At 44.1% G+C, this 22,487-nt stretch overlaps 1 protein-coding gene across 1 annotated transcript in view; it reads right to left on the reverse strand.

Moving 5' to 3' along the window:
- LOC139375092 (protein Daple-like) overlaps positions 1–20,957 on the reverse strand; it is an 84,546-nt gene extending 63,589 nt beyond the window's left edge. Inside the window, exons 1-3 of the mRNA XM_071116532.1 lie at positions 20,377–20,957; positions 19,021–19,121; positions 12,127–12,235 (exon numbers count right to left, since the gene is read on the reverse strand). Of these exons, the coding sequence (XP_070972633.1) occupies positions 12,127–12,235; positions 19,021–19,121; positions 20,377–20,436 (270 nt within the window). The 5' untranslated portion in view covers positions 20,437–20,957. The remainder of the gene's footprint in view (positions 1–12,126; positions 12,236–19,020; positions 19,122–20,376) is intronic.
- Between the last annotated feature and the right edge of the window lie 1,530 nt (positions 20,958–22,487).

A 22,487-nucleotide genomic window follows, 5' to 3' on the forward strand; every position in this document is an offset into this window, starting at 1 on the left:
CCATACAGGCGGAGAGATGGGAAATAACTGTCCGTGCAGATACAAATATACTGTACAGAAAACAGACAGAGTGATTAGTTGAAAAGATAAAGGGGCTAAAATAAGAAGGAACAGAGCTGGTATAGAACTTATTCAACACTGGATTAAACAAACGCTCAAACTTGACAGAGTGAGTAAATAGGGTACCTAGTCTTCCCAGCCTCCCAGACACATGACAGCAACAAACACTAGGCTGACTGGGAGGTTCCCTGCTGTTCACATTTCAAAGACTTTTCTCTGTAACAAATGAATGAGAATTCATAAACATAAAAATATTATTTTGGGCTGTCTGCCATATTTCATAGCCCAGACTGCATTAAGGCTTCTTGCCAAAAGACCTGGGACAAGGACACCCCAGTTGAAAAGAAAGACACACAAAGAATAAGACTGAAGCAATGTCCGAGACTCCACACTTGATAAATCCCACTGTGTGCGTCTCTCTCAGAGCCAATACACCCACCTACTAACTCCGCAACAGCAGGCTGGAAAGAGGCATTCCTGCCACCATGATAACCCTGCCCCCCACTCCTCCTCTTCTTTATTAACTGAGTACAATGACACCTCCCCTGAACTACCCTACCCCCTCCCCCAGCGTCCATTGAGGGGACGCAGTCTTGTGGAACCCTCCCCAGCTGTTCCATTCTCCTCTGCTGAGTGTGCTGTGAAGGTCTGAGGGCCAGAGCTGGTTGACATGATCTTGTCCCTATGAGTGGAGAGTGTAGCGGTCTGGGTGTCGGTGTGATAAGGCATGGGTTGACCGGGATGGGGTGACTTGATGACCAAGCCCCTATGGGGTACAAGCAGGGCTGGAGCTGATGCTAGTCTAGTGCCTTTACAGAGTACAATACACCCGTCTCTACAGCCTAGGGCAACCTGGCTGCTGGAAACCAGTCAGTGCCTGCATCGTTGCTTCTATAGCCCAGTGGCAGCAGATCCCTGAAGCTATGAACAGAGGAAGCCAAGTCACCCCTCCATGGGGTGTATGACCCTGATTTTGTTGCTCTAATGTTTGGGCCCAGTGCCACAGAGGACAGGTTGGCAGCAAATGTTGTGTTAAAGTAAAACAGATGCCTATCAAAATACAGTTAACAAACAGTCATGACAGAAATGGCCCATATGGCAATTAAATGCAGACAGACATTGCCCACATGCTTTCCAGCCAAAACAGTTCGAGCAAATATTATGACATCATTTTGTGACATTTTGGACTTTGGTAAGTGTTTTCTCAGCTCTTCGGGCAAACAATTTTTTTTTTTAAGGCAAGCCGAAATCAGTAGCCAAAGTTCACACCCCTTCGTCGGAGATTGGTCAGCAGTAGGGATTCTTCGACTCGTTATCATGCACATTCTTTGGAGAAATACTGCATCAAACATCTTAGATGAAAAATTGTGCGACTAAGATCTCCGACAAAACATCAAAATTAATGACAGAACTCAAGTTCAGATAAATTGGGACTACTTTGAGGAAGTATGCTCCCAGATAGACTAAACTTATTTTCTCGCTTTGAGGACAATACAGTGCCACTGACACGCCCCGCTACCAAAACCTGCGGGCTCTCCTTCACTGCAGCCGACGTGAGTAAAACATTTAAACGTGTTAACCCTCGCAAGGCTGCAGGCCCAGACGGCATCCCCAGACGCGTCCTCAGAGCATACGTAGACCAGCTGGCTGGTGTGTTTACGGACATATTCAATCAATACTTATCCCAGTCTACAGTTCCCACATGCTTCAAGAGGGCCACCATTGTTCCTGTTCCCAAGACAGCTAAGGTAACTGAGCTAAACGACTACTACCCCGTAGCACTCACTTCCGTCATCATGAAGTGCTTTGAGAGACTAGTCAAGGACCATATCACCTCCACCCTACCTGACGCCCTAGACCCACTCCAATTTGCTTACCGCCCCACAGACGACGCAATCGCTACCACACTGCACACTGCCCTAACCCATCTGGACAAGAGGAATACCTACATGAGAATGCTGTTCATCAACTACAGCTCAGCATTTAACACCATAGTACCCTCCAAACTTGTCATCAAGCTGGAGAACCTGGGTATCGACCCCGGCCGGTGCAAATGGGTACTGGACTTCCTGACGGGGCAAACCCAGGTGGTGAGGGTAGTAACATCTCCACTCCGCTGATCCTCAACACTGGGGACCCACAAGGGTGCGTTCTGAGCCCTCTCCTGTACTCCCTGTTCACCCACGACTGCGTGGCCATGCACGCCTCCAACTCATTCATCAAGTTTGCAGACACTACAGTGGTAGGCTTGATTACCCACAATGCTGAGACTGCCTACAGGGGAGGTGGTGAGGGCCCTCGGCATGTGGTGTCAGGAAAATAACCTCACACACAACGTCAACAAAACAAAGGAGATGATTGTGGACTTCAGGAAACAGCAGAGGGTGCACCCCCCTATCCACATCGACGGGACAGTAGTGGAGAGGGTAGTAAGTTAAGTTCCTCGGCGTACACATCACGGACAAACTGAATTGGTCCGCCCACACAGACAGCGTTGTCAAGAAGGAGCAGCAGCGCCTCTTCAACCTCAGGAGGCTGAAGAAATTCGGCTTGTCACCAAAAGCGCTCACAAACTTCTACAGATGCACAGTCGGGCTGTATCACCGCCTGGTACGGCAACTGCTCCGCCCACAACCGTAAGGCTCTCCAGAGGGTAGTGAGGTCTGCACAACGCATCACCAGGGGCAAACTACCTGCCCTCCAGGACACCTACACCACCCGATGTCACAGGGAGGCCATAAAGATCATCAAGGACAACAACCACCCGAGCCACTGCCTGTTGACCCCGCTATCATCCAGAAGGCGAGGTCAGTACAGGTGCATCAAAGCAGGGTCCGAGAGACTGAAAAATAGCTTTTATCTCAAGGCCATCAGACTGTTAAACAGCCATCGCTAACATTGAGTGGCTGCTGCCAACATACTGACTCAACTACAGCCACTTTAATAATGGACATTTATATAAAAATGTATAACTAGCCACTTTAAACAATGCCACTTAATATAATGTTTACATACCCTACATTACTCATCTCATATGTATTGGTATTTCCTGTACTCTATTTCATCTACTGCATCTTGCCATCTTTATCTAATACATGCATCACTAGCCACTTTAAACTATGCCACTTTATGTTTATATACCCTACATTACTCATCACACACACACATACATACATACATATATATACACACATACATATATATACACACACACACACACACACACACACACACACACACACTGTACTCTATACCATCTTGCCTATGCCATTCTGTACCATCACTCATATCTTTATGTAAATATTATTTATCCCTTTACACTTGTGTGTATAAGGTAGTAGTTGTGGAATTGTTAGGTTAGATTACTCGTTGGTTATTACTGCATTGTTGGAACTAGAAGCACAAGCATTTCGCTACACTCGCATTAACATCTGTTAACCATTTGTATGTGACAAATAAAATTTGATTTGAAGCAGTCTACAGCGTCTCAAATTTTTTCAAGCGAAGGTCTTTCAAGGGTGTGTGTGAGCACACGCGTTCGGTTTGGCTAGCCACCAGCTGAACGGAAGCATGCTGACGCCTTTAGTAATCTGAAATCAATACCAAAAACAGAAAACCCACACACACTGGCTGCCTGTGGCCTGAAATAACTCAGTCAATCAGGATGTGGACTGGATCTAGACTAGAGAGGGTTCGCCAGTCAGACCTGGGGTTCTTCATACATTTCAGATTTTTATTTTTATTTTTTTATTTTACCTTTATTTAACCAGGCAAGTCAGTTAAGAACAAATTCTTATTTTCAATGACGGCCTGGGAACAGTGGGTTAACTGCCTGTTCAGGGGCAGAACGACAGATTTGTACCTTGTCAGCTCGGGGGTTTGAACTTGCAACCTTCCGGTTACTAGTCCAACGCTCTAACCACTAGGCTACCCTGCCGCCCCGGCAGCCATAACCAGCCATAACTATCTAGATTAGAGAGGGTACATCAGGTCTCAGACCGCTCTTGGGGCCTCCTTACGGAGGCCATCACGAATAAATCATATTAGTGTTTTAGAGACACACTGTTGCACACGGCCCAGTGCTCTGGGGGTCTTGGGTAAATAAAAAAAGAAATTAAAACAAAAGAAAACGTCCTCTCACTGTCAACTGCATGTATTTATTTTACTGCATTTATTTATTTTATTAACTTAACATGTGTAAATATTTGTACGGACATTTAACAAACTGAACAAGTTCCACAGACACGTGACAAACAGATATGGAATTGTGTGTCCCTGAACAAAGGGGGGTTAATTCCCGGACACTTCTGGGGGGAATGGCTCTAGCACTCACCCGCCGATCCAACAGGTCCCAGATGTGCTCAATGGGATTGCGATCGGGGCTCGTCGCTGGCCATGGCAGAGAACTGACATTCCTGTCTTGCAGGAAATCACGCACAGAACGAACAGTATGGCTGGTGGCATTGTCATGCTGGAGGGTCATGTCAGGATGAGCCTGCAGGAAGGGTACCACATGAGGTACCACATGAGGATGTCTTCCCTGTAACGCACACCGTTGTTGGCTTTACGGCGAAAGCAAACCATGTGATTATCTGAGGACAGCATCCCACCATACAATATGAAAATCATATTTCAACCAAGCAGGTGCAACATGAAAGTCAGAAATAACAGATATAATGAATGCCTTACCTTTGAAGATCTTCTGTTGGCACTCCAATATGTCCCAGAAACATCACAAATGGTCCTTTTGTTCGATAAACTCCTTTTTATATCCCCACAATGTCCATTTATTTGGCGTGTTTGCTTCAGAAAAACACTGGTTCCAACTCACCCAACTTGACTACAAATTATCTAATAAGTTACCTGTAAACTTGGTCCAAACATTTCAAACAACTTTCCTAATCCATCCTTAGGTATCCTAAAACGTAAATAAATCAATCAGATTTAAGACAGAATATACTGTGTTCAATAGCTGATAAAAATCAACGTGGAGCGCATAACCTGGAGCGCGCACCAAACAAAAGAGTACACTTGGCTTGACACTCATTCTGAACAGCCGTACCTCTTCATTTCTCAAAGGAAAAACATCAACCAATTTCTAAAAACTGTTCACATCTAGTGGAAGTCATAGGAACTGCAACCAGGTGCAGATTCCTATAATAAACCAATAGAAAACAGTCCTCTCAACATTTTTTCCCCTGGATGGTTGGCCCTCGGGGTTTCGCATGCCAAATTTTATTTTATGTTACTTTACTTTACCTCTATTTAACTAGGCAAGTCAGTTCAAACCCTGCCGCCCCAATAAGATGTTATACTCACAGACATAATGTTAACAGTTTTAGAAACTTGAGTGTTTTCTATCCAAATCTACCAAATTATATGCATATCCTAGCATCTGGGCCTGAGTAGCAGGTAGTTTACTTTGGGCACGCTTTTCATCTGGATGTGAAAATACTGCCCCCTATCCCAAAGAGGATAAACTAGCAATATCATCAACCATGTGTAGTTAACTAGTGACTATGTTAAGATTTTATTTTTTTATACAAGATAAGTTTAATGCTAGCGAGCACCTTACCTTGGCTCCTTGCTGCACTTGCATAACAGGTAGTCAGCCTGCCACGCAGTCTCCGTGTGAAGTGCAATTTAATCTGCCATAATCGGTGTCCAAAAATGCAGATTACCGATTGTTATGAAAATTTGAAAATCGTCCCTAATTAAAAATCGGCCATTCCGATTAATCGGTCGACCTCTACGCACTACCCTCTTTAGCGCCTTGCGGTTGGACACCGAGCAGTTGCCAAACCAAGCAGTGATGCAGCCAGTAAAGATGCTCTCAATGTTACAGCTGTAGAACTTTGAGGATCTGAGGGCCCATGCCAAATCTTTCTTGCCTCCTGAAGGGGGGGCTGCCCAATCTACAGACAGACCCAAGTCAAGAACCATCTGCTTAATGCCTTTGCAAGCTAGACTAGGCTGCATTCAAAAGATGTATGCCTGTGCCATATATGGGTCCATTTGCAGGGTGATAGGAGCATCACACATACACCAAACTACACAAAGCACAGTTCCTGGATAGAAGGTACTTGAGGCATAATACAGCAGGACCTGAGAGCTGACTGACAACACAGTTCTCCTGTAACACATCTGAGACTGAAGGAGTCATGTTACAGTGAGGTGGGGGTGAGGTGGAGTGCCCTGATTCTCCACTGTTGTGCTCTCTTAACAACTGTCTTGGTGTGTTTGGACCATTATTGGTCCTTAGCGATGTGGACACCGAGGAACATGAAGCTCTCGACCCGCTCCACTACAGCCCTGTTGATGTGAATGGCCCTCAGTTTCCTGTGGCCTGCGATAAGCTCATTTGTCTTGCCCACATTGAGGGAGATGTTGTCCTGGCACCACACTGCCAGTTCTAGTTGGTGATCAGGCCCACCATCGTCGTGTCATCAGCAAAGTTGGTGTTGGAGTCGTGCTCAGCCACGCAGTCGTGGGTAAACAGGGAGTACTGGAGGGAACAAGCACACATCCCTGAGAGGCCTCTGTGTTGAGGGTCAGCGTAAACAAGGGTCAGCCTTTCCTCTGCTCATAAGCCACTGAACCACAGGGCAACCACCACATACAGGTAAACGACATGCAGGCCAAAGGTCAGAATGGCCAAAACACTAGGACTGGGAATGGTGCTCCTCATCTAGGGCACAGGCATCAGAGAGAGAATGTCAAGAGTTCAAAATTAAATAAGTCAGAGGCCTTGTTTTTGTTTCCCATGGCAGCGGTCTCAGGAGGGGGTTTCCTGTACTGGGGGGTGGGGAGCCACACACATCCAGGCTTCAGAGGTAACAACAAAAGAGAAAATACTTGAGGACAGGGAGAGTGAGAGCGTGCTACATAGGAAACAAGTGTGCTACGTAGGAAACGAGTGTGCTAGGTAGGAAAAGGAATAGGATGAAAGGAGAGATGAGAACATAAAAGAAAGGAGAATGGGAATGCCTGTGGCTCTTGTGCTGGTCTCTAGAGCTTTACAGCTGAATACCATAGCCAACAGTGAACCTTGAAGAAACTGAACACCTCTGAGAAAAGAGGAGCACCAGGAGGCCAAATCAAAGTACCCCAGCCTCAGCTGCAATGCAGTGCAAGAGACTCCACACTGCACAAACTACAGACAGACCCAAGTCAAAAACCATCTGCTTAATGCCTTTGCAAGCTAGACTAGGCTGCATTCAAAAGATGTATGTATGCCTGTGGCATATATAGGTCCAATTGCAGGGTGATAGGAGCATCACACATACACCAAACTACACAAAGCACAGGTGCTGGAGAGAAGGTACTTGAGGCATAATACAGCAGGACCTGAGAGCTGAGTCCTGACTGACAACACAGTTCTCCTGTAACACATCTGAGACTGAAGGAGTCATGTTACCGTGAGGTGGGGGTGGGGTGGAGTGCCCTGACTCTCCAGACAATAGCTGGGGTGAGGAGGAGGTAACCAAAAAATGTCCCCCCATGTCCCCCCCCCATGTCCCCGTTTTGGTGGGGCGCTTTATGGTGCAGCGCACAGAGATTGTTATTTGGGAGCTAATCTAATTTGGGGAGAGTATATAAGGGGGGAGCCGGGGGATGCAGACACAGAGATGATCCCTGTGAGTGAATAGGGGCCCTGCCTGCTGTCTCTGATCTACAGTGTGTAGTACTGTGTTTGGGGCTCAATGGGATGGATGCGAGTCATCATAATATCGTCACGTCCGTCTCCCATTCCTGGATGAAATTGGGGCACTGCCAGAACAGTTTGGGTGGCTTAAGCAAGCAAATATGAGACATGCTTTAGGTTTAGACTGAAAACCAGGCTAAGCTGGTATATGTATTAAACCAGTATTAGATTTGGCAGTTATTGTTAATCCTGGTTGGGATGCCACCAGGAGTACCCCATCCCTTGTGACACGCAGAAATAGTCTCACCACATTCGTTCTACAAACACACACACAAAATGGCTGGTCTTTTCACTTGTAAACTGGTGTTTTAAACATACTATCAATCCTTAAGGTACAAAACTCAAATATTTTATAACAGCATAGGGTCCAGATGAAAGGTAAGGAAAGAAGACTTATTGGTCCAGTTGCCAGGTTGTACTGTATAGTTGGGGGTTGGTGTGGGGGACTGTAACACTGCCTTCTAGGCCATGCTTTCTGTAAGCATGTCAGTTTTGAGCTGTGTTTAGCAAAGTTGTGAAACTGTTTTCAGTTTAACTCCATATCAAATTAATTTCCTGTGTGACGAACACACACACACACGATTGGTGCCTTAGATTAGTGGTTCCCAAGCTGTGGGGTGCTCTATACTGCCCTCCTACAGCAACATCCTGCTGAGGATTGATCTAACTACAACTTCATTGCCTCAATGGCACACTATTCCCTACATAGTGTTTCTCTCAGATGGTGGCTCACACATACAACAGGCCAGTCTGCAACGCTCACCATATCTTATCTAGCCAGGCCTTCTGAGCATGTTTGTGTGTTCATAACTTATTTTCAATGGTCAATTGTGTGATCATATCACATCATCCAGCCCTTATTGTACTAACATGCACACCCTGAGGGGGTAAACGGTTGGTAGGGAAGGAGGGAGAGACCTACAACCAGAGAGCTGCGTGATCATTCAATGGTAGCTAAAGGGCGTTTGGTTGGTTTGCTATGCAGTATGCGGATTGCCATGGATTAATATAGATCAAACGTCAGGGCCAAAATTGAATCATGGTAAAGTACAAACCAATCTGTGCAATGGTTGATGGGAACCGGAGGTTAAATGTCAACGACATTGATCAATCTACATTAATATAAATGGTAATCCGCATATTGCATAGCAAATCAACCAAACTATAATAACGCATCAGAAGACAACCAACCAACAACACTACTGGCCTGGGGGCAGGAACAGAACACAACCATCCATCCAGCTTGACAAAGTGAGTTTACTCTTTAGCTAACTGCTTTCACACAGAGTTAAGGAAAGAACACAGCTGGGACTAATACGATCAGTCGTCTGAAACAAATGGAGAGTAGATTCATTATGAGCACACACACACAGACAGTGATATCTGTGTTAAACAAGAACTGCCTGATTGAGGGGAAATTAGACATTAGCGGTCAGAGGGCCGAGGGGTTAGTGAACCAGGACAGGACTGGAGTGACTTAGTTAGAAAACAAAACACCAGACGAGGCTAATCTAAAGTGAGAGGCCTAATGCATTACCAAAGCTATCCGTTTCTGTTAGCACGGGCCGGAAATCTTAAAACAGGCCTTCAGGGAGCAGGCGCCTGGAGGGGCTTTATAGTATGAAACACCACCAACACCTCCCCTCCCCCACTATACATATGTAGGCTACAGGGGAGGCAGATGACCACAGGGCAGGCCAGGCAAAGACAACACATCTGTTCTTGATCAGGAGGAAAGGGAGAGAGAGGAGGGGTGAAGAGTGAAACTCCCCACCCGCCTCCCTCTTTCTCCCATCTCTGTCGACTCCCACAGCAGGGTTGGAGCAGGACCTGGGAAGACATCTCTTTACCCCTCCACTGGCCATCATTTATTAGATCAGATAGAAACCTCTAGAAAGCAGGGGAGAGAGATATGAACCCTACTCCATCAAGCCCTATAGTTTTGACTCAACCACGTGGATTTGGCTCTAAACGTTCAATACAAAGCAAAAAAAGTTAACTGAAAATGGCAAAACTTTACACAGGAAACCTTTGAGTTGCCATGTGGCTTGGTGAGTCTACTCACATTGAAGGGGAGTCCCTGGTCTGAACAGACACAGATCTGTTACTCATTAGCCTAGTGTGTGTGTAAAAATGTAAACACGAAGCAGACCAAACTCTTTGGTTATTTACAAACCTGCTGTATGTCAAATAGTGCATGCTTTCGCTTGGAAAATAAATAAGACTCTGGATGGAAACATGTTTGTTTCCAACATCAAGGTCGTTTCCCTAAAGAAGTTAAATCCGCTTCTTGTTTTGTTTCCTTGCCACGGTACTAATGAATAATGCGATATTGGCATCGTCTCCCGGCCCTGTGTGTATCCAAGGCTCAGACCTAGCCTATCTACCTAATGAAAGGGGCCTCCCTGCCAGTGCCATGGCTGTGTGCACTTCACGAGGGCTAGAATTTCTTCAGTCACACAACACACACACACACACTAATTAAAAACACTGCATCAGGAGGCATCATCTATGTTTCCCCATTGCTTTATCAACTATAACCAACCACTAAGCTAACAAAATCTACTTTCAAACAGAAGAATTAGAGAATGAGGCTCTTTTCAAATCAACTTAGTTTAAAACTTGCAAAGTTCTCACATCTTAAACCCCACCTCAAATTTGTTGCATCACTTGCAACTGAACACATACATTTAACCTTTTTACACAAATCGAGAACAAAAAAAGGATAGCCAAGAGCAGGTTGGATTTTTCAACTATGGTAGCGTTTTGTATAAGCTACCCTGTAACATTGAGTATGGAAACATAAACTGTCTTGCATAACACAGTACAGCTGTGTGTGAGGAGAATGTAGACATTTTGTTAATCTTGCTACCTAGCTCTGTATAATATGAATGACACCGATACAGTTACTGTACTTTTATATTCGTATCAGAGATGTAAACGTACATTTTTGCTATGCTGAAGTTAGGCCTACTTGATGTTAGCTAGCTAGCAGTTGTGCCATTGGCTATTTGCCTTGCAGCTAAATTAAATGTGCATGGATGAGAAAATAATCCATTGAAATGTTGGCACATGCCTGTGAATTGTTGCATTATTGAAGAGTGTAATATGGTTTTGTCCCATTAATCAAGAGTTGAATACGGTAGATGCATGAAAGGTTGCTTGCATAACATTAGCTAGTTTAATAGTTTGCATGCTTAGCTAGCCTACTGGCTAGTGGCTAGTGTGACATTTACAGTACATTTTAACAGCGAAGCAAGAACGTCCCAGACCGTCTCTCAGCTCGTGACATTCCCATTGCTAATGTGAATTGAACGCTCTTCAATGGGAAAAGCCTCTTACATTCAGAGTGTGAAAGTAAAACTGAAAGAGGGAGACTAGGCTAACTTCCATACAGTATTTGGGGTGATAACACTGCTTAGTTCGGTGTGATCAACTGAAGCGGGCGACACCATAAACATACAAAGCGGGCACAGATTTAAAACTTTGGACCTGGCGGGGCAGCCAGTGGCAGGGTCGGGAAGTGTTTGAATGGAGTGTGTGTGTGTGTGTGTGTGTTACAGCCAAGGGCGGTATTTGAATGGAGTGTGTGACGTCTGTAGTTGGGAAACCGAGGAAACAGAGAAGGAATGTGTTGAGAGAGGTCAGCCAGAACAGTTGGGTCGCTCTCCACTGTCTCACCGTGTGTGTAGTGGATTTCACCAACTCAATTACAGTGGAATAACAAGGTCGGCATAGTTTCTCCTAAAGCTTTCCACGTGAGGACTAGCGATCATGATTCATAATGAAAGACTACTAGCCTACTCCATCTAAAGATAGTGTTTTTGTGGGGAAGCATTCATTTTCCCAGATTACTATAATTACAGGTTGTGAGATGAAACCTACAGCAACCTAGAAAAGATAAGACTACTGTTGGTTTCTGATATAGGCTAATTGTCATTCATGACTGACCTACCTCTACCAAAAATATCGTGACAGAATTATCACCACAACATTTCTCATTAAAACAGAGGACATCATGTATTAGTAATTGTTTGATAATCGAGATGTCAGTGTAAGGACAGCAGACAAAACAATGAGACATTCCTCCAGGGATAACCACCACACCCAAGCAGCCAGGTCTAATCCCCAGGATGCTCTGGATGCTCACACACAACAGCTGCTGTCTGATCACCAAGATCAGAGACTACACACATCTCCTGGCTCTACAAGTGAAGGAGGTATAAATGAGTATGAGGTGTGCATTAGTAAGTAGCTATAATTTGATATGGTGAGCAGCATTAAAAGTGGTTAGGAAATTTAAAAAATAAAAAGTGCGTGAGGTGAGTGAGCAGGAAGTGGATAGACAGAACTGAGCTCACCTGGTAGTAGTTCTTGATGTGCCTGATCACAATGTTGAGGTTCTGGATTCGTAGGTTCACATCATTGTTCACATTCTTATTCACTCTCTGATTTGTGGGGCTGGGGTCTCTGGATAAGAAAAGACATAACATGAAAAAAATATTTTTGTAGTAAAGTACTAAACTACAAAAAAAGAAGAAACAGCAGCCTTTTCCTTTACTGAGTATTATATTGACTATATTTTCTTTGAACAGCTGCTTAAGGTGTCAGCATGCTTCCGTTCGGCTGGCGCCTAGCCAGTCTCTGCTAGCCGGACCGAAGGAGCGTGCTTGCATACTCCCTTACAAGACCGTCGCTTGAAAAATGAGGAAAAAAGGAGCAATAGTACTGTTTGTCCATTCTGAGACTTTGTAGCCTATTCCTCATAAGTCAGAATTCATCTAATAATTAAATCTAATACAGACAACAACAAAAAAAAACTAAACGAAGTCCAAAACACCACAAAATGATAACCTAATATATGCATGAACTCTAAGGAACTGTTTCAGTTAGGAAGCGTTTATTCCAGCATGCAAGACGTACAACTATAATGTACATAATCCTGTAAATTCCTATTTTAGGCTACATTTGGATGTACTGTACACCAACTCTAGTGAAAGAGTTGCTTTTACCAAATATCCACACACAAAAAAAGGAAAAACGGATTACTGTTGGGGATTAGCCTAAACTTTAGAGGGGAACGGCATATATAATATGGTGCTTATTCAGAACACACAGACGTGATGTCCTTCTTTCCTCGAAACAAGTAGGCCAAGAACCCAATTGTTTGGTTGACAGATGTATTATTATGGATGCGCATGGCTTTCAGGAACAGCATTGTCCCCCTACACAAGCTGGAAGCACACACACACACACACACACAGGTCTCCACAGGAGAGGGTTCAATCTACAAAGCCAACCAGAAATGTGAAAACACGCTTGAAATACATAGAGCTGATCAACAGGACGACATTTAAATATGCTGGTCACAGAACTGCTGTACTTCTTAGGTAAACAGTCAGTGGACATTGGACTAGCAATAGTCTGACTTGAGTCCAGAGTGTTAGCATTGAGACCGGAATTTCGTCTGAAATGACACCCTATTTGCCTTCTGAAAGTATCCATACTCGGACTTAGTCCACATTTTGTTGTGTTACAGCCAGAATTCAAAATAGACCTTGGCTGTTTTGAGGGCCTGGTCTGGATAAGTGTTGTTTGTGCTAACCTCATTTACATATGTTTTGTGGGCACACCATGCAAATGCTGCCAAGCGTGGGCCAGTATTTCAGTAAGTCTGTGAAAGGGCTTTAGTTTAGAAACAAGGAAAGTTTTTTTTATTCAGGTAAACTTGTGTACTAGCTGCCTTTAGTTCTAAATGTACAGCTTTCTGACATGGCCATTCCCAGTTCTCACTGGCTGGCTGATAAAGCAGAGTGCATCCAAAAAGCCTTTCAGAGTAGGAGGGCTGATCTAGGTTCACCGCTCGCCCTGTCCATATAACCGTGTACATTATTACAGTGCATTCGGAATGTATTCAGACCCCTTGACTTTATCACATTTTGTTACATTACAGCCTTATTCACTCTAGACACAATACTCCAGTATTCAGACCCTTCACTCAGTACTTTGTTGAAGCACCTTTGGCAGCGATAACAGCATTGAGTCTTCTTGAGTATGACACAAGCTTGGCACACCTGTATTTGGGGCATTTCTCCCATTCTTCTATGTAGATCCTCTCAAGCTCTGTCAGGTTGGATGGGGAGAGTCGCTGCACATCTAATGTCAGATCTCTACAGAAATGTTTGATCGGGTTCAAGTCTACGGACCAGGTTTTCATCAAGTACCTATCTCTGTACTTTGCTCCGTTCATTTTTCCTTTGATCCTGACTAGTCTCCCAGTCCCTCCCGCTGAAAAACATCCCCACAGCATGATGATGCCACCACCATGCTTTAACTTAGGGATGGTGCCTAGTTTCCTCCAGATGTGACACTTGGCATTCAGGCCAAAGAGTTCAATCTTGGTTTATTCAGACTAGAGAATCTTGTTTCTCATGGTCTGAGAGTCCTTTAAGTGCCTTTTGGCAAACTCCAAGCGGGCTGTCATGTGCCTTTTACAAAGGAGTGGCTTCAGTCTGGCCACTAACATAAAGGCCTTATTGGTGGAGTGCTGCAGAGATGGTTGCCATTCTAGAAGTTTCTCCCATCTCTAGAGGAACTCTGGAGCTCTGTCAGAGTGACCACCGGGTTGTTGGTCATCTCCCTGACCAAGGCCCTTCTCCCCCAATTGCTCAGTTTGGCCGGGCAGCCAGCTTTAGGAAGAGTCTTGATGGTTCCAAAACATCTTCCATTTAAGAATGATGAAGGCCACTGTTCTTGGGGACCTTCAATGCTGCAGACATTTTTTTGGTACCCTTCCCCAGATCTGTACCTCGACTTTGTCATTATGGGGTATTGTGTGTAGATTGATGAGGAACATTATTTATTTAATCCATTTTAGAATAAGGCTGTAACTAGAGGTTGACCTATTATGATTTTTCAACGCCGATACCGATTATTGTAGGACCAAAAAAAGCAGATTCCGATTCAAATCGGGCATTTTTTTGTTTTTGTAATAATGACAATTACAACAATACTGAATGAACACTTATTTTAACTTAATATAATACATCAATAAAATCAATTTAGCCTCAAATAAATCATGAAAAATGTTCAATTTGGTTTAAATAATGCAAAAACAAAGTGTTGGAGAAGAAAGTAAAAGTGCAATATGTGCCATGTAAGAAAGCTAACGTTTAAGTTCCTTGCTCAGAACATGAGAACATATGAAAGCTGGTGGTTCCTTTAAACACGAATCTTCAATAAGTTTTAAAGTTGTAGTTATTATAGGACTATTTCTCTCTATACCATTTGTATTTCATTAACCTTTGACTATTGGATGTTCTTATAGGCACTTTAGTATTGCCAATGTAACAGTATAGCTTCCGTCCCTCTCCTCGCTCCTACCTGAGCTCGAACCAGGAACACAACGACAACAGCCACCCTCGAAGCAGCGTTACCCATCGCTCCACAAAAGCCGCAGCCCTTGCAGAGCAAGGGAAACAACCACTCCAAGTCTCAGAGCGAGTGACATTTGAAGCGCTAACTAGCTAGCCATTTTACATGGGTTACACCAGCCTAATCTCGGGAGTTGACAGGGTTGAAGTCATAAACAGCTGCTGGCAAATGCACGAAAGTGCTATTTGAATGAATGCTTATGAGCCTGCTGCTGCCTACCGTCGCTCAGTCAGACTGCTCTATCGAATCATACTTAGTTATTACATGATAACACACAGAAATACGAGCCTTGGGTCATTAATATGGCCGAATCCGGAAACTATCATCTCAAAAACAAGATGTTTATTCTTTCAGTGAAATACGGAACCGTTCCGTATTTTATCTAACGGGTGGCATCCCTAAGTCTAAATATTACTGTTACACTGCATAACCTTCAATGTTGTCATAATTACTTAAAATTCTGGCAAATTAGGCAGCCCAAACTGTTGCATATACACTGACTCTGCGTGCAATGAACGCAAGAGAAGTGACACAATGTCACATGGTTAATATTGCCTGATAACCTGGATTTATTTTAGCTAAATATGCAGGTTTAAAAATATATACTTCTGTGTATTGATTTTAAGAAAAGGCATTGATGTTTGTGGTTAGGTACACATTGGAGCAACGATACACACCGCATCGATTATATGCAACGCAGGACACGCTAGATAAACTAGTAATATCATCAACCATGTGTAGTTAACTAGTGATTATGATTGATTGTTTTTTATAAGATAAGTTTAATGCTAGCATTCGGGTAAAACAGGCAGTCTCCAGACTGGAGTGCAATGTAATCAGGTGGTTAGAGCGTTGGACTAGTTAACAGTAAGGTTGCAAGATTGAATCCCCCCGAGCTGACAAGGTAAAAATCTGTCGTTCTGCCCCTGAATGAGGCAGTTAACCCACCATTCCTAGGCCGTCATTGAAAATAAGAATGTGTTCTTAACTGACTTGCCTAGTTAAATAAAGGATAAATAAAGGTGTGAAATTCTTTTTTTTTTTCTTCTTTTTTTTCATAAATAAATAGGCCAAATTGGTGACCAAAAATTCCGAAATCGGCCCTAATTAATCGTCCATTCCTATTAATCGGTCGACCTCTAGCTGTAACGTAACAAAATGGGGAAAAAGTCAAGGAGTTTGAGTACTTTCCAAATGTACTGTATCTAAAAAGGTAAAGCCTGACCCTATATCAGAACTACTAGAATACATGCCTAAAGCAGGCCCAGGCTAGAGTATTAGAGAAACATTTCCATGAAAATAATAAAGGGTATCTAGAACAGCAGGGGGGGGGGGGGGGGGTCTCTAACCACAGTGTGTACCCGCAAAGAGAGAAACACACAGAGAGAGAGAAAGACTTCTGCTGCTGGTACTAATGGCCTGGAGGATTTCAGCCATCCACTCATCTGTGGTAGAGGTTTAACATAAACAGCTCAGACACCTGTGCGTGTGCATGTGTGCGTATCTAAGGGTGCCAGAAGTTGACCATAGAGGACCTAGGCTATATGATTGTAACCAAAAAGATTTCCACCCGTGTATTTTCTCAACAAGAAAAATACAAAGTGAATAACCTTTAAACTATGCTACATGAAAGAAGGCCAAAACAATGACACCAGTCTACATGTATGCCATGTCAGTGTCACTACATGACCAAAAGTATGTGGACAACTGTTCGAACATTTCATTCCAAAAATCATGGAGATTAACATGGAGTTGGTCCCACCTTTGCAGCTATAATAGCCTCCACTCTTCTGGGAAGGCTTTCCATTGGATGTCGGAACAAACCATTTCTGTATGGACGTTGCATGGGCACGGGGGCATTGTCATCATGCAGAAACAGGAAAGGGCATTCCCCAAACTGTCACAAAGTTGGAAGCACAGAATCGTCTAGAATGCCATTGTATGCTGTAGCGTTACGATTTCCCTTCAATGGAACTAAGGGGCCTGGTCCATACCATGAAAAACAGCCCCAGGCCATTATTCCTCCTCTCCCTAACTTCACATTTGGCACTAAGCAGTCGGGCAGGTAGCGTTCTCCTGGCACTCACCAAACCCAGATTCTTCCGTCGTACTGCCAGATGGTAAAGTGGGAATCATCATTCCAGAGAACGTGTTTCCACTGCTCCAGAGTCCAATGGCGGCGAGCTTTACACCTCGTCAGCCGACGCTTGACATTGCGCATGGTGATCTTAGGCTTGTGTGCGGCTGCTCAGTCATGGAAAACCATTTCACGAAGCTCCCGACGAACAGTTCTTGTGCTGACGTTGCAACCGAGGACAGAAGATTCTTTACACGCTTCAGCACACGGCAGTCCAGTTCTGTGAGCTTGTGTGACCTACCACTTCCGTTGTTGCTCCTTTCCACTTCATAATAACAGCACTTGACCGGGGAAGCTCTAGCAGGGCAGAAATTTGACGAACTGACTTATTTTTAAACGCCGCATTCTATGACGGTGAGACATTGAAAGTACCTGAGCTCTTCAGTAAGGCCATTCTAATGCCAATGTTTGTCTGTTGAGATTGCATGGCTGCGTGCTCTATTTTATACACCTGTCAGCAAAGGGGTGTGGCAGAAATAGCCAAATCCACTAATGTGAAGAGGTGTCTACATACTTTATTATATATTGCGTATGAGAATTACTAGACATACCAGTGATGTCACATGGACTTATTTACATGGCTCAATCCTGCATGGCAGAGTTACACCCCTCATTGTCCTGGTGGGGGTTGTTTTCTGTCCCCTTGTCCTGTGCATAATAATATTGTCTTTGTTTGAGGAGGAGCATACAGCATTTAAACCCCTCATTAAGACAGATAGGCCAGGGGAAGCAGGAGCAGCTAGTCAGGGGGAAGTAGGTTAAAATACAGGACTTAGGAGGGGGTTGGGAGAGGGAGGGGGAAGGAGGAGGGAGCGGGAGGGGACTGTATGGTTAGCACAGCTGGGGGCAACACAAAGGGACAGACGCTAGGCACAGTTAGAGAGTGAGGGAGAGAAGAGTGTAATTGAAGGAGTGCAAGAGATGAGAGAGAAAACTGGTAGCTGATTTCAGAAACAAGTCACAGCATTACAGGGAGTTTCTTAAACTAAGTCACTGACTGCGACTGCATTGCCTGCCATTCAGGGCACATCATTTTCCTTTGAAGTGACAGAGCACAGGAAATGGTTCAGAAACTTGAGACGGTTTAGAGAAAGACCTAGCCTGAGCCATGTCAGATTTCTGAGCAGTAATTTTGTGAGACGAGCAGCCCTTTCTGTGTCAGAGCAAACTATCACAATCATTATGAAAAAAATATATATATATACACACTTCTTTAATATTTTCACATACATAATTTTCAGCAGTGAGATAATGGCTGTGTTCACTGTTTTCAGTAGACAGACTGAATGCATCTCTGAGCTCAAGAGCTCTGAGAGGCCTCCCAGTACTAACCAAACAGACAGCCACATTGTGCAGATATAATCGCAGCCTTAGGATCACATTGACTCATGAAAGGCAGGCGAGAGCGCGAGAAAAAGCGAGTGAGAGGGAAGGAGCAAGAGAGACTTTCTGTGTCAGATCACATTGACTCATGAGGGCCAGAAAATGAGCTGAAAGAGTGAGTGAGAGTCCAATCAGTGAGCCACGAAGGCATGGGGAGGATGTCTGAACACAGTTGGATACCAGTAGGGGAAACCATGCCAGGATGTGGTTACGAAAGGAGATAGATTGAGGCCACAAAACAGCTGCCAGATTAACATGCACGCACGCACACACACACACACACACGTTTATGTCCACTCACATGTGTGTCATGATCTTGTGCAGGAAGACACCATCCACCAGATCCATGAACATGGAGAGTTTGTCCTCTGAGCCAGAGCCCAGGGGTCCAAAGGTCTTCACCTGAAGAGAGGGGGAGAGGGAGAAAAGGGAGGAGAAATGGACAGACAGGATTGGATTACTCTAAAGAGCTCAGCTCACCTATGAAGAGATTGGCCACACCTGGGTGTTAGTGCTTTCGGTTTCCAAGAATACACAGACGTTTCCTGCTCTGACAGATGTCAATGCAAGTTTTACACTCTCAATTAATACTGTCTATGACTTTGTGAGCATGTCAAGATATCTGAGGTCCTCCTAGAGGTGAGTCAGGGCGAGTAGAGAGGACGAATCCCAGTGAGCGAAACAAAGACCGGAGGGTAGAGAGTTGTTAGAGCGGAACAAGCAGCCAGCGGCTGAGGTCCAGCCGACTGGCCAAACAGGACATCAGGGCAGGATGAGGGGATCAGCCCCCCCCACCATAGCCTGGTGCCATACTGTATGTGCTTAAGGCATAGCCTGGTACCATGGTGTGTAGTGTATCCATAGACTGGTGACACACTGTGCAATGTTCTAGCCATTGCCTCATGCCATACTGTATGTGCTTTAGTCATAGGCCTTCATACAGTGTCACCAGGCTATGTGCTGTAGCCAACTTTTACCATTGTCATGCCATATATCCATGTAGCCATGCATTGCATTCATAGTATGGCAATAAACATACAGAGAGTTGTTGTCAAAAGTTATACCATCAGGCTACAGTCTTCTGAACCCCTGTGGCATAGCTTACATACAGTCCTCATCTTTCTACTCTAGCGACATCGAGTTCCCTTGACTTGTGTGATGATAAAAATGGAGCCAAAGTACAATGACCTAGGCATGGCTCTGTGATAGACCAATATTGACCAATATTGACCCTCATGGACTAGATACAAAATTCAGGCTAGAGGTTGTGTTAACAGCTGGCATGGCTCTTGCTCAGTTTCATGAAAGGTCAGTTCCAAGTTTTAGGGAATAATAGTAGGTCACGCCAATAAAACCCATAGACCATAGGAATAAAACACAATAAGATGTTGGCTTGTTGGGAAAATGTCAGACATCATGGCTTTACAGCAAAGATTAACACCAAACAGTAAATAAATAATGTAAACGAACAGGTCTACCAGTCTGCTACAGCATGTTTGAAAGAAAAAAACGTTGTTTTTTTAAATATGTCATTAGGAGTAGGAGATGGACAAGGATATTTAAAAAAAAAAAAATGAAAGTGGCCAAGAGCAGGTTAGCAGGACACCGAGTTACATTATTATCCGCCATGGCACTTGCTGAGTGCACATTCACTTACCCACACCACCAGCGGCGTATCCATGAAGTTTCCCATCAACTCCGATACTGTAATATCCATGTTCAGAAACTTCAGATATTCCACCCAGTTCTTAAATCCGAAAATAGTGTTCACCGCCCGATTGCTCGCGGCCACTCATTCCTCAGCTCGAGGGACCTTACATGCCTGGTCGAGACAGAACAATGCCGTGAGGCATCGAACATAAACCGCACGTTGTTGGGGATCTAGCGAAAACAAATCTTCACGTCGATATAGATTCCGAAGACGCAAAAAAAGTGGCTTTTATATTTTACAAAATTTAAATCCAGTGCAGGTCACAGGAATTCAATTTTTGGGGGTAATTATAGCGTTCAGACTCCAGTTTTAGACTAAATTAATCTAAAACTTCCATAAGAGCAGAACAAAGTAAACGCGTTCACATGTTCAAGCTACATTGCCCATGTAAACTGACTGGAAGAACATCGAAAAAGAAGAGTAATCAAAAAAGAAACATTGTTGCCGCGGCCATGAAGAGAAAAGTTACAGATGCTTCCGGCGACGACAAGTTCTGTACACCTCCATGGCCTGCCTCTGCCGCACATTATTTATTTCACACACAGCATCATACAACCTGTAACCTCCTGAATAGCGCGCTTGAGTGACAGTGTGGATAGCCTATCAAATCTGATATCAGACCTCAAACCTAACAAAGAACAGCCAATGCACGACCCCAGAAAACTGAGTTTAAATCAAGTTTACGTAATTGGGGAAAAAATATGAAATACAAATTAAATATTTTAAATTACACACCATCCACTGTCTAGAACCAATAGCTGCAGTTGTTGCCTATGGGAATTGGTCACACATTTACCCAAAATGTAGGTGTGTCATCAACCATCACAAGTAGTGGTGGAAAGTACCCAATTGTCATACTTTAAGAGAAAATGACTAATGTCAAAGTGAAAAACACCCAGTAAAATACCACTTGAGTAAAAGTCTAAAAGTATCTGGTTTTATTAAATATACACTATATATAAAAGTATGTGGACACCCCTTCAAATTACTGGATTTGGCTATTTCAGCCATACCCATTGCTGACAGGTGTATACAATCAACACACAGCCATGCAACCTCCATAGACAAACATTGGCAGTAGAATGACTTTCAACGTGGCACCGTCATAGGATACCACCTATGACGGTGCCACAAGTCAGTTTGTTAAATGTCTTACCTGCTAGATCTGCCCAGTCTGTTCATAGGGAGCTTCATGAAATGAGTTTCCATGGCTGAGCAGCCGCAGACAAGCCTAAGACCACCATGCGTAATGTCAAGCGCTGGCTGGATTGGTGTAAAGCTCACCACCATTGGACTCCGGAGAATTGGAAACACGTTCCCTGGAGTGATGAATCACTCCTCACCATCTGGCAGTCCGACGGACAAATCTGTGTTTGGATGATGCCAGGAGAACGCTATCTGCCTGAATGCATAGTGCCAACTGTAAAGTTTGGGAGAGGAGCAATGATGGTCTGGGGCTGTTTTTCATGGTTCGGACTAGGCCCCTTAGTTCCATTGAAGGTAAATCTTAACGCTACAGCATACAATGTCATTCTAGATTATTCTGTGCTTCCAAATTTGTGGCAAGGGGAAGGCCCTTTCCTGTTCCAGCATGACAATGCCCCCGTGCACAAAGCGAGGTCCATAGAGAAATTATTTGTTGAGATCGGTGTGGAAGAACTTGACTGGTCTGCACAGAGCCCTTAACTCAACCCCATCAAATACCTTTGGGATGAATTGGAACACCGACTGTGAGCCAAGACTTATCGCCCAACATCAGTGCCTGACCTCACTAAAGATCTTGTGGCTGAATGGAAGCAAGTTCCCGCAGCAATGTTCCAACATCTAGTGGAAGAGTGGAGGCTGTTATAGCAGAGCAGCAAAGGTGGGACCAACTCCACATTAATGCCCATGCTTCTGGAATGAGATGTTCGAGCAGGTGTCCACATACTTTTGGTCATGTAGTGTACTTAAGCATCAAAAGTAAAATATGTAAATAATTTCATATTCTTTAAGCAAACAAGACAACACCATAAAAATAATGTATTAATGGGTTGCCATGGTTATACTGAAACATT

The sequence above is a fragment of the Oncorhynchus clarkii genome, chromosome 19 (genome assembly GCF_045791955.1).
Source record: "Oncorhynchus clarkii lewisi isolate Uvic-CL-2024 chromosome 19, UVic_Ocla_1.0, whole genome shotgun sequence".
NCBI classification, from domain to species: Eukaryota; Metazoa; Chordata; class Actinopteri; order Salmoniformes; family Salmonidae; genus Oncorhynchus; species Oncorhynchus clarkii.